The sequence below is a fragment of the Trichoplusia ni genome, chromosome 6, assembly GCF_003590095.1.
Source record: "Trichoplusia ni isolate ovarian cell line Hi5 chromosome 6, tn1, whole genome shotgun sequence".
In the NCBI taxonomy this organism is placed as follows: domain Eukaryota; kingdom Metazoa; phylum Arthropoda; class Insecta; order Lepidoptera; family Noctuidae; genus Trichoplusia; species Trichoplusia ni.
This window is the reverse complement of record NC_039483.1, coordinates 3,273,228-3,286,446: the sequence shown is the minus strand read 5'-3', so window position 1 is coordinate 3,286,446 and position 13,219 is coordinate 3,273,228. Positions and strand designations below refer to the sequence as shown.

At 33.1% G+C, this 13,219-nt stretch overlaps 1 protein-coding gene across 2 annotated transcripts in view; it reads right to left on the bottom strand.

Annotated features, from left to right (window-relative positions):
* LOC113494979 (mushroom body large-type Kenyon cell-specific protein 1) overlaps positions 1-13,219 on the bottom strand; it is a 172,826-nt gene that overhangs the window by 41,965 nt on the left and 117,642 nt on the right. For both annotated transcript variants that reach the window (XM_026873531.1, XM_026873532.1), the window contains one exon: positions 331-692. In XM_026873531.1, the coding sequence (XP_026729332.1) occupies positions 331-692 (362 nt within the window). The remainder of the gene's footprint in view (positions 1-330; positions 693-13,219) is intronic.

Here is a 13,219-nt window from a genome sequence, read left to right as displayed (position 1 = left end):
TCTGACCTTCTGAGTCTAAAAGTCTTCGGGCTTATGGCTTTAAATTCCAACTTCCTTCCTCACTTCACAACAGTCATCCCTACTAATATTATAAATGTAAAAGTAACTATGGCTATCTGTCGGTTACGCTTTCATGTCTAAGCCACTGAACTGATTTTAATGAAATTTGGTACAGAGATAGAGTTGACCTTGAGATAGAGCATAGGATGGTTTTTGTCCCGGTCTTTTGAAGAGTTCTCTTGGAAACGCGATATAACCGACCTCGACGCGGACGAAGCCGCGGGCGAAAAGCTAGTTATTAATAAAAACAAAAAGCTAAGTAATACTCACAGCAGCAGCTCCCGGCCTAGCCTCTCCGCCCGGCTCCCCATCCGTACAGAAGTAGCACTTGTCCTGCGGCTTCCAGTCCGCCGGCTCCTCCTGCACCTCCACCTTCGGCTGCGTCGCCGGCCTCTTGATCAACGACTCCAGGATGGTCTCCGGCCGCCTCCGCTCCTCCTCTCTCCGTTCCTCTTTCCCTTCGTCCTCGTTGATCTGCTCGATGGTCTTTATCTTGAGGGCCGGTGGGGGGTCCGTCTGCACTGATTCCTCGTCGCTCGACCTTTCGCCCTCCCCCCGTTTTGGAATTAATGCGTCCTGATATAGTTTCCATTTTCTTCGACCCATCAACTCCTCCGCCACCCGTTCTAGACCTGGAATAATACGAAAAAGGTTTATTAGATTTTTTTATCACAAAAAATTGAGACAAATTATTACTCCAATAAAACTAGATTTAAAAACTATTTATAATCATATTAAACGCAAATAAATCGACCCCTAACAGCCTGTTAACGGGCACTGTGAGCTAGAAAGGAACGAGAGAGTATGAGAAGAGGCCATTGTCCCTTACTAGGACAAAAACAATTAAAAACAATAATAGACCTTGTTTAAAACAAACAGCGCAAAACATGTACGAAGACAAACCAGGGGTCAACAACATTAAGCAGACCAGCGGGTTTTAAAGACCATTTATTTTACATAAAATATAATGCGTTTGAAAGACGGATCTTATATAAAAATCTCGCTTTAATCATAAAGTAGTAAATTACGTTGAAAGTGCATTACGCCTGGTATGTAACTGCTAATGCAACTTTTCTAGCAAAACTTTCGCGACCGAAAAGTCGTCGAACCGTCGACAATTTATGGTGTTTTCGTCTGTAGTAAATAATTATCGAATATTAATTAATGTATTTATTTATTGCTGGAGATAACAGTGACTGGAGTTGGGTGGGGTTACACTGTGACATGACAGCGGAGAATTAATTTTACACACGGTAGAACTCTTCGAATTTATAAGAGAACATTTTGGCAATTATTTATTTATTTATTGAATAGAATAGAACGGTAAAAACCAATTACCCTACTCATATACACATAAAACATAACTTATTATCAACATCAGTAACTTATATCTAATCGGCATATGACAATATGTATTTAGTGAGTAATTACTAGGAACATTGTGTAGTGGCTCGCAAAATTTCTTTTTTAGATTTTATTTTTAGTATTTCTTCACAATATCTCTCAAAATACCTCAAACATACCCATAGCCTTGAATAAATAATATATCATTATTGACACACTATAATCATTATTGACACAACAAAACGTCAAAGTCAACGTTGACACATGTCAAAATATCAGGCCAATATAATACATAATATAAAAAGACAAGTACCGTACATAACTGTTAAGGTTATTTAGATTGAAGAGATCGGCGTTAATTCGTAATCACGCCGCTGTCGTACGGAGATAATGATCGCGTTAACTTGAGTCGTATTAATTATACCCACTTACGACTAGGTATATTAATATAGTAGAATAATTACTGTATTCATGTTTGCTAGATTGCTATTTTACTTTGTATTGTGATACTTTTGTTGTTTGTTAGCTGTATAGCTATTTTAGATATATCAGTATTAAAACAGATTTTTTATTGAGTTTCTAATGGGAAATTAAGTATATTTTGAGATTATTATTTCTTAAGAATAATTTTGCTTATTATTCATAGAATAGATAACAATATAAGGCAGTAGCTATGTGTTTGCTGTATTTCTCATGAGAAAATATCTATTTTGATTTGAATTTTTCTTATGAATGATTTTTTTATTATCATCAATAGAAAACATCATGAGGGTCAGTGTATTTTTTAATTCTATTTGTAGTCAACTTCTTTAATTAAACATACATTTAAAACATTATAGCTTCATAAAAAAAAAACATTAAAATAACAATCTTCTAGTAAAATAATCCCGTCTCAAATAAAAATAATTCTCTTTCAACTCGCTGTCACTTGCACTCCACCCTTACTCTCTTATAGATACACAAACAGCATCGTTCGTGGGCCAAGGGCCGAATTACGATTTCAATGTATTTTTCATATAGATATGAAGTGTTTATTGCGAATAATAGTTGTTTCGTTGATAGGGTCAATGCTTCCATAATAATATAATTATCTGCTCTAAGTTTATTTCCGTTTTTAATTGGATTGTCTGGCTTTTGACTTGTTTAGTGTTCGTGATTTGTTTTTTGTTTCTAGATGAGTTTTTTTTTAATTTTGACTTTTGAGGTTGACTTAAGACTGTGGACCGTTTTTTTTTTACAAAAATGATTTACTAAATTTAATATGCACTCCGCGTAAAATTTTTGGCTTTAAAGAGTGACGACGTACAAACATACGCACCGTTTTGTCCAATATCACCTTTATAATTATAATAAAGTACTGTACCATGTAGTTTAGAACATGTCTCTTGAACTAAGGTAATTGTAGATGGTAATTCTATAGTCTCTTGAGAGTAAGTCATTATTTAAAACATGGCGTTTACAAGGTCACTGGTATGCAAGAATTTTATTTAAATTTATTTGTAGGCTAATGAAATTCGATAAATTAGTTATTTTATTATTTTAGATAGTCGTTCCTGAACCTTTGTTCGGTTATAGCTACAGAAATACTACCCTCCTTAAAAGGAGTCGGATAAATTCCAAGATATCAGCTCTCCTCACACCAAGTTTCATCGAAATCGGTCAAGCCGTTTAAGCGGAAAGGGGTAACAAACATACACACGAACAACAAAGTATCATTTAAAAATTCCGAGTATTTCTTCTTTTCAAAAAACAGAAAAAATCTCAACAATAGAACTGAACCCCAAAAACTGAATCTCTTTCTAAAGGACCAACCATTTAAAAACTAAGAAAGACTAATAATTTGCCTTCTAAACTTATATACTCAGGTTTCAAACGAATACACTAATTATAAAATTCCTGCACTGGATACGAAATATCCTATTTGTTGTCATCTCGGATTGCAATTTGCAGACGAAAGCAATGTCAATTTGCAAAAACGACATCGTTTTATGATTAGCACTCGTGGAAACTTGCTTTGTAAGTTAAGACTAGTCCACACTGTTGTATACAACTGATCTTGGAATTTTGATCGAGGAATAAATAATAGTTTTTGTATGAGATGGCCGGATAAAAGGTATGGGAGAAGCAGACATGTTACGAGGACCCCAAATAAAATGATAGGGGAATGATGATTATGATGATGATGAATGAGATGACTCTACGAAAATGGATTTAAAAAGCAGTACACAGAGTGGAAAAATTCAAGGGAGACCTATGACCAGAAGTGGGACAGTAATGGCTAAACAAAAAAGAAAGGTCGATAGAGATATGTATATAGTACCGGCTATGTAGAAAGAAAGTATAATTAACTGTCATAACTATCATTCGTCTCTCGGACTCATTTTTGTGACAAATCTGTCTGTTATTGTCTTGATCGAGTCACAAGAGTTAGACCGATTTGAGTAGGTCAACAGAAGATCGAATACGGAAAAATAGATTTGAGTTATATTTTTCGTCTTATATACTTTGTAGTTACCGAAACACTTACTTATAATCTTGCAGATTTCTTGAATATCAGTTAGGTATTACCAAATAAAAAGAATGTGTCTTTGTAGAGCTTCCGGTTTCAAAAATAAGCTGCAGTATCAGCGAGTATATGAGATATATTTTATCAAAATATTCCCACGGGAACTAGATCTACACAGGCAAAACCGCGAGGCGATATTTGTATAATAAACAACAAAAGCTTTTTACTTCTACAAGTCAATTTTAATTATTTTTTGTAAGCAATTTCAACCTAGGCTCTACCTAGACTCAACCTTCATTACAGTCTAGCCATTTCTAAGGCGTGATGACTTCCGTTCAGCCTAAAAACAACATTACTCTGATGACGAGCGCAAGTAATTCATACAATCACATGCAAAATGTATGTATGTTATAACTGAAAATGGTCATCCGCAATCATTTATTTGTATGAGATTTGTACACCTCTTATTTATATTTAAAGAAATATATAATTAATTGAAAACTATTGTAATTAAACCAGCAACTACATCTCTACAAAATTCCATCAAAATTCATTCAGCCCGTTTCGTTATAACATGCATCAAACGTACTAAATCAAAATAACTTCAGTAAGATTAAAACTGTCGGCCGCTATTTAACCGAGGGGTTTGTATTAAAATGATTGTGGACGACCGAACCGGTTATATTTAACTGTTGTTTTGAGATGGCATCTGTAATCTTGGAGAGGTCTAGAACGGGACCTTCAGGCTACAGAATTGGAAATCAAAATGAGTATTTTAATTAATAATTTAATATTATATGTAGACTTTTTGAAGACATTTCGAGTCTATTGTGAATTAATTTGTTATGAGGTTAAGACAAGTGTGTTACAATACTTACAATGCCTTTAATATTCTCTATTTTATTATTGAATCGTTGCTTAACGGTGTTATACTTAACGGTGTAAAGAGAGAATTATTAAGAGACACCCTATATTTTTACCTACATTTACATTGAGATCAATTTCTCTATTCATTTTTTAATATGTTAGGTTATCATTGTAAACTACTAGCTGTTGCCCGCGACTTCGTCCGCGTGGTTAGAAGATATAAGTTATGATTTATATCTGCCCCGTTTTTTCCACATTATCATTGTATCTTCGCTCCTATTAGTCGCAGAGTGATGATATATATCTTAAAACCTTCCTCGATGAATGGTCCAATCAACGCAAAAATATTTTTTAAACTCTTCAGCTTTATATATTAGTATAAATTATGACTCTGTTGGTACAATCACCAACTCAAAGGCGAAGAGTAGTTACGAATCTAATATTCCTTTGAAAAACAACTAACAAGTCCTCTAATACAGGTCAAAGATCTATTACCAAAGAAAAAAAGGATAGATCATAAAGTTTGCTTCAAAATCGATAATTTTATTAGTATTTAATGCTGATATGCACGCATATGAAATATACCATGGATACGTTACCATAAACCGTAACTTTCACGTAAGCGTTACGCAGAAGCGTAAAAGTTTATCGTAAAAAAATCACACCGCGTCAGCATTTGAATTGCAATCATAAAATGGCGCGTATTAGCATAGACTATAAGAAGTGCTCATTGTCTATTGCATCCGTTGGGGGCCGACAACCTTTGGTTACTGTTATTCGAGTTTTTTCACGATTTTGATTATTGATTTTTTGAATTAATTTATTTTTTGCTAGTAGGTTCTCTAAGTAATGTGTATAGTTTCAATTGTGTATAAAAAAATGACAATTGACCTAAATCACATTGAGATGATGAAATACCATGAGATATTATCAACCAGTTGATTTAATCAAAACTAACTGTTATATAAGCTATTCTACAGCTATATCAATACATAAACTTAACTTTCTATAAAGAATACAATTTTTGCAAAGTCATCGAAATAATTATTAAAAACTCTCGCCATAATATTAATCTTCAAACTTTCTTTTTACGCTCATTAAAACACACACACACACAAATATCTAAAACAAATCGTTTTAAAATTACAACATTCTAATAGATAACAATTTTTCCACCTCATTACTGCTCTTCATATTAAAATAAGAAAATGGCAAGTCAAATAAAAAAGAAACGATTCGTATGTTGCAATTTCCTTTACCAAAGTATTTTAACTTCGAAGTAAGGTGGATAACTGAAGCAGAACCTTCACATGTTAATATCGTAATTAATGGATGCCGTTGAACTCCCATGGCGTGGAATAATAAAAAAATAATTATACATTAGATTCGCTTCCAAGTAAATCGCAGTAGCTAATGTGGTTTGAAAGCGAGAATGATCTCCGACCGACGTCAGAACGATCTCGTAGTATTAAGCTATCGCCTAATTGTTCTCATGTATCGTTTTTGTGCATTTCAATCTAAACATATGCAAAGCAAGATGGCTGACATTTAACACCCAGTCTCAAGGATTCCTAGAAACGTGTTTGTAGTTTTTGATGTTCCCGTGGGAACTTATACAGTTATAGGCGACTTATAAAGTCGGGGGTCATTCTAGCCCATTCATTGGGTATCTATTCGGACTTACAAGGACGCTCTTTGTGAATCGAAACAGTATTCAATGAATCTAGTTTTAAATCTCCTTTGATATGATCCTACTACTATAATAATAAACGCGAAATTTTGTTTTGGATATGGATGGATTCTTTCCTCTTTCACGCAAAAACCATTGAACGAATTAAGATGAAATATTGTAGACTGATACCTAGTTTATATCCAGGATATTTTTATTCCAATTTTATGTTCCCATGGTATCAATTTCGATTTGCAGCGGTCGGACTCGCGAACAAAAGCTAATATTACTATAAATAAAACCGATTCTTCAATGCCAAAACGATAAATTTTATAACGAAATTAAATAAACAATGAAAACAATTTTCTAAAATAATCGTTTCTCCGTACAAAATTATACACATCCAACAATGGCCAATTTATTCTGCCAATTGTTGATAATGAGACTTCAATTATAATTTTAAAAACTAGTTCTGCCTTGCGGTTTTGTCCATGAGACCTTAAATTTTCATGAACAACAGACAGACAATCGTGGCAATTGATAACAATGTCAAAGAGACAACAGCCATTTGGCTGTTTTTAAATACATGATACTTCCTTTCCTTCTCCTTAAAAAAGCGACTGTCAGTTTATCAAAAAATAATATTCAAGTCACATATAAATTCACCCAGACTCAGAGCAAGCATTCGTGGATCACACAAATACTTATCTAGATTCTACACGAGAATCGAACTCTCCATACGTCGCGTAAAGCAGATTTAGTTTCCATTATAAAAGTGTCGAAAAAAAATACATTTTCACATAAGTTTGTAACAAAAAGGTCGGTTTATAGAAAATGGCGTGACGAAGGCGTGATAAACAAAGGATGGTGTGTGAGCGTGTCCTGACTACTGATTGGCTAAAACTATTAGACTGGTCTATTTCAAGGTCACCGTGAGTCAGTTTGCATTTGTGTATGCGTGCCTGATTGTGGAGTGTTAGTCATGAGCGACAGCGGAAGCGGTAGCGATAAGACTGAAGGTTAATTTATAAATAAAAATCGAAACTAGCAATTCAATTTGTGTGTATCCTGTAGATTAAATACAGTTTTACGATGATTAAATCTGTTTTTGTTATTTATGTCATTGCTACCAAGTTCACAATTTCAAAATTTAAACTGCTACAACTTCAAAGGTTTTTGAAGAAATTGAGTTATCTGTGTAGCCAAAAAGTTACGTTGTACTTTGCTTCAGACTTTTTTGGATTTTACTCAGCTCAAACTAGTTTTTTCGGAAATAGCATTCGAATATATCTGAAACCTCCGGGCCCCGCAACACCACGCTTTTTTTAGTGTGGTACTATTTTTATTTCACTTAAAACAAGGTTTAGCAGATTTTACATCAATCGTTTATAACTTAACCCACACAACAAGTGATTCAACACGGAAACAGCCGTTGTCCTTGTTTGGCACATCGCGAATATGCGCGTGGAATTGCACATACTATATACCAACGTATTTAATTATCATTATTAAATAATGTCCTTCTCGGGATATCTCATAGTTTCAAGTTTTTTTATTCTAACATACATTTTCCATATAAGGGTTTGGATTGTGAAATAAAAACTCCACTTGACATATCTTGAGAATTATTAAAAAAAGTTTAATCTATACTAATATATATAAAGCTGAAGAGTTTGTTTGTTTGTACGCGCTAATCTCTGAGACTACTGGTTCGAATTAAAAAAATCTTTTTGTGTTGAATAGGCCATTTATCAAGGAAGGTATAGGCTACATAACATCACGCTGCGACTAATAATAGCGAAGATACAATGGAAAATGTGAAAAAAACGGGGAAAATTATTTTCAAGGGTTCAAGATATTCGAACCACGTGGACGAAGTCGCGGGCAACAGCTAGTAATACATGTTTGTATTTATTTATTGGTGTCCTTGAAAACTTTATATGTTTCCAATATGTTATAATAATGTATGTAAATGCTTAGGTTTTTATGTTAATTATGTTTGCATTGAGTAGGTTTTTGAATTAAGATAGAATGATAATGTTAAATTAATTTATTTGATATTGGTTCCTCTATAATATTATTATAGAGGAATATAATAACTGGATTCCCCTTTAAGTTACAAAACCTATAAAGGAAATTTAAGGTAGCTTAAAACCGATAGCCTTCTGTATTTGATACGTGTTTTTGGACGGTCGCTTTTTGGGGTTTAAATTGAAAGGTCCAGAGGGTCTACCACCATGTCCTAAAGTAATTTTGTGAAGTTGACAGAACAATAGATAAGTAATATTACTTAAAGTAGCTTTTGTAGGCTCCTGAAAGCACCTTTTAATCATATCCATACTAATATTATAAATGCGAAAGTTTATCTGTCTATCTGACTCCCTCTCACGCCTAAACCACTGAACTGATTTGAACCACATCCTTTACAAAATAAAGTACCGATCTAACAAAGCCAACACAAAAACAAAACCTCCACCACAGTCAAGCAAAATAAAGCAGCCAATAATAAGAACTTAATAGAAGATTCTAGAGCAAAACAAAAGAGATACCTAATGAAACGGGTTTGAATCTCGGACCAACCGGATGTGGAGCGCAGACGGCCTCGAGAAGCACTTGATCTTGTATCAAGATTATATTGAGCTATGACTAAATTGGAATTACTTATAAAATGTTTACTACCTACGTCGGGTAATATGAAGCAAGTGGGATGTGTGACTTGGTTTGTTTAGACAAAATGGTGGATTTTTTATGTGTATCATCTAAAAAGAGAATTAGAAATTCTCAATTTGATAGTTTTTTTTTGTCTGCTTATAGAAGTTTTGGGTAGATTAAGATTTATATTCGACAGTCGGTTTTTGGCTTTTTGTATGACCTTGTTATAAACGACATTGGAACAGCAGTTTTTCAGCATCTGTATCTTTTATCAAATTGGGTCTAAGAAGGAACTTGATCAAATAATTGGTCTACTCGTCATAGCCTCTACCTTTTTATATTTGTCAATTTTTGATATGATAGATTCCTTTCAAAAGATCTCCTGATTTGTGACACTAGGGAAGTTGAAAACTCTGTGGTAGTATTAGTCAGTGAAGATATCGTAAACCTTTCTGACATCCCAAGGAAAGGCAAATCCATGGTATTTTCACTGGACCAACAAAATAATGCGTTTTCATTTAATTTTTCTAATTGATAAGACTCATGGTGATATCCCATTCGTCAAATATTTCACACGTTTCTTCTTCGTGTGAGGCACAAATCGTGTTCGTTAATACTTCTCTACCTATAATCCGCAACCACACAAAAAACTGCAAATTAGCTAGCGATAAATGTAAACGTGACTAACTGACTATATCAATTACAATAGAAAAAGTATTTATACATTATTAATGTATAAAACAGTAACAAAGTTCTTCATCCTCGCCTCAAATACTTAATTACCGCGTCGCCAGTTAATATTCGAGCGAATTAATGAAACTCGAAGAGAACTTACGAAAAAACATAACAAAAACATTATTACCATGAAACATTGTTTATCTATATTCCATCAAGCCCACGGCACACGCAACCACGCGTAGCCTGGCCATGGAAAAAATAAAACCCATCGATCATAACCTATGATAAAATTATAATTATAAAAAAAAAACTACGTAAACGCATTACATAACGAATGCAACCGAAATACTCAACAAAGAAAACAATGAAAAACTCCTGTCACATAAAAGGTTACAGACCCCTGGAATCGAACAGGCCATTTGAATGAGGAATTAGAATAAGATGGCAAAAAATATGAGCATTAGAAAGAGCGGTGAGGGCAGCGTGCGAGCGAGACGGCAGACGTACGCAGGACTCGATTGGCTGACCGCTTTTTATGCCTTAGTTCCCCTAATCTTCATTTCGAACAACATCTGCTACGCTAATGTTTATTCGAAATAGTTCTTTAAATTTATAGTATTAAGATCTCATTTGCAATTCCCTAGATGGGCGTTTTGTTGCTTTTTCGCGAGTATCTATCGGTCGGTCGTTGCACGCAAGTTGTTATTTCAATTTTTAATAGATCTCCCATCGAATGGGTTCCTTTTAAGGTCAGCTTTGTTGGAAAAAGGCTCACTATGTTTTTAAATTATAATTATTTTTTGCTGGTCACCTATTGGCCGGCAGATGGGCATAATAATAGCTTGAGGGATGTTTTTATTTGCTCTGTATAGTTTATATGCATACGTAAGTAAAGGAATCTAATTTATACGTAAAACTATAGTTTATTAGATGGGTGATGGAAGTTTTTTTTATATCAATTATAATTTTTAGATAGTAGAGTTATTTTTTTTACAGAAACAATTGCAAAAATATTTTTTAAGAGTTTTGCAGTTTCCAGATATAGTATAAAAAATACATGTTTACACAGTCATAAAATTTACTTGTTAGAAACAAACTTATCTAATCAAAATTTTAATAATTTTGGTAATGACAGTATTTAAACAGAATTACATATTAATACTGAATGAAGATTGAATTTGGGAACTCTTCTAAACCATCCTAACACAGCAACTACTTTAAACTTTTCTATTTATAAAACTGTCTTTTTAAACACACTTTCATCAGCACAAAAGATAAAAGCAATGATATAAAAATTACAAATGTAACTATTAGTCCAATTAGCCTCTAGTTTCCAACTAGAGCCGCCCTGGACGTGGAACGAATAAATTATCGATAAAACAGTTCATCGATATTATCGATAAGAACCGTTCTCTAGTTTTTGTCAAAGGTTTAGCGCGCTTGACTGAGTTACGTAAGGCTGTGAGCACAATGTGCGTTTTTGACGCGAAGTAACTAGAAGTTTAAATTATTTATTATTATACATAGATCAATTTTTATTACTTTTTATGTCTAGGGACTTTTTACTATTTATTAAAATCATGCGTATCATATTCAAAGCAAACTCAGTTTATTTAAGAGTTTACTCTAAATAAGATATAATTACATTGTAATTGTAGTAGACGAGAAATATTTAACTGGCAAGTTGTATATCGTTTTATTATTACAAAATGGTTTACGAGTAAAAAAAGTCTTAAAAAATATAAATTTATTAAATTTACATTAAAAATCACAAAAACGTCACATAAAGCTGATAAATGAAGAAAACGTTAGCAAAATATGTTTTCCAAACTTACAGTTTTCAGTTTTACAAGTTTTTGACTCACTAAATTTACAATGCAATATTCAGTAAAAGTGTATCACAACCAGATGACGATTTTACACGAAATTACACGTATCACTGAGATAATTATATTTATTTAAGAGTTCATTGACAACACACAAGGTGCAAGTTAAATTCAATTCTTCCCTTCTTTGATTTCCGGTACATTTAAAACTCTACCATCTGAACACTAAACCGCTGACACACTATTCCTTTATCCAACAAAATAGAAAACCGTAAAAAGTTCTTAATACTTAAGCGGTTGTGGAAGCGAGATGGTGCTATATGCCCTCTATAGTGCTATCTCGCTCTCACCGCAATAGTTTTACTTCAGTTTATTATGTATTGAAATGGATGGTTATTGTGAATGGAATTGCGAACGTTTTTCATAGGCAGGTCAAGTTGCTGTTTAGCCACAACTTCTGAATGTATTCAGTTGTAAATTCATACTTTTGTTGCGTTTTGTTATAGTTCATGTATTTAGTTTGAAAAGGTTGTAGTTGAAGAGGTTAGTTGATCTAAATTACACCTTTGTCGAATTGGAAGAGTATATCAGATATATATTAATTTTGATGTTTATAGATCTGTTATTAATTAAAACTATATGATGCGTACTACTCTCCAGTAAGAAATAAAGAAAGTAATTTTAAGTTAAAAGCATTATTTTTAAATTTTATTTAAAAATTGAAATGCTAAAAAATCGGCCATTGAATCCATTTAAAATACTTTGTTACGTCTCAACAAATTGTTGAAAAAAAAACATTTCTGCTTCAATTTGCCGCGCGTTGCCGCGTCAAACCGCCGATCTGAGCCCGCCATTAGTAATTACAGGCAGTATATCGACGGTAAATCTTTGAAAGTATAAATCACATAAAGATTGCAGTATTAAGCTATGTTATTAGCTGCCATTATACCACTTACTAGCCAGAAGATTGATTTTAAACTTTCCGCAGTCACTAAGGAATACTAAGAATTGAATATGTACTTAAAATTTAATGACTTTATTGAATAAGCCTTCCGTTAATATTACGACGTGTATAATAACTCTTACAGTTTTTTATTAAATGGAAAATGAATCATTACTTTTTTCACTACGAGATTGAATGAGTGAAGATGTCGACACTGCATCAATCTTTGCACAAAATTAAATCAAAATTGGTACAGCCGTTTGAGCTTAAACTGATAACAGACATACACATAAAATCAGTATGATTTAACAAATCTACTGGATAGTTGAATCCTAAGTAAAGTCTAGTCTAATCCATAGTTATCTAGATATCTTTAGTAGTCTAATTATTGCCAGACTCCCATCATAATTAAAAAAGGATATTCCTTAAGGATTAATAGTTTAATATTCATTTAATTGGTCCACCTATTACAATTTAAATAATGATAAAAAACACCACCCTGTAAATATCCCGCTGTGCCCATAGTTCCATATAAGGGATGTTTGAACAAATATGAATAATATAAGCAGATGTTTCAAAGTAAAGTCTATTCTAAGTCTCAAACGAGATAGCACTATCTGATCATATAGCGCTATCCTTGTCTAATGATGGTTAATGAAAATTAAATGCAATTA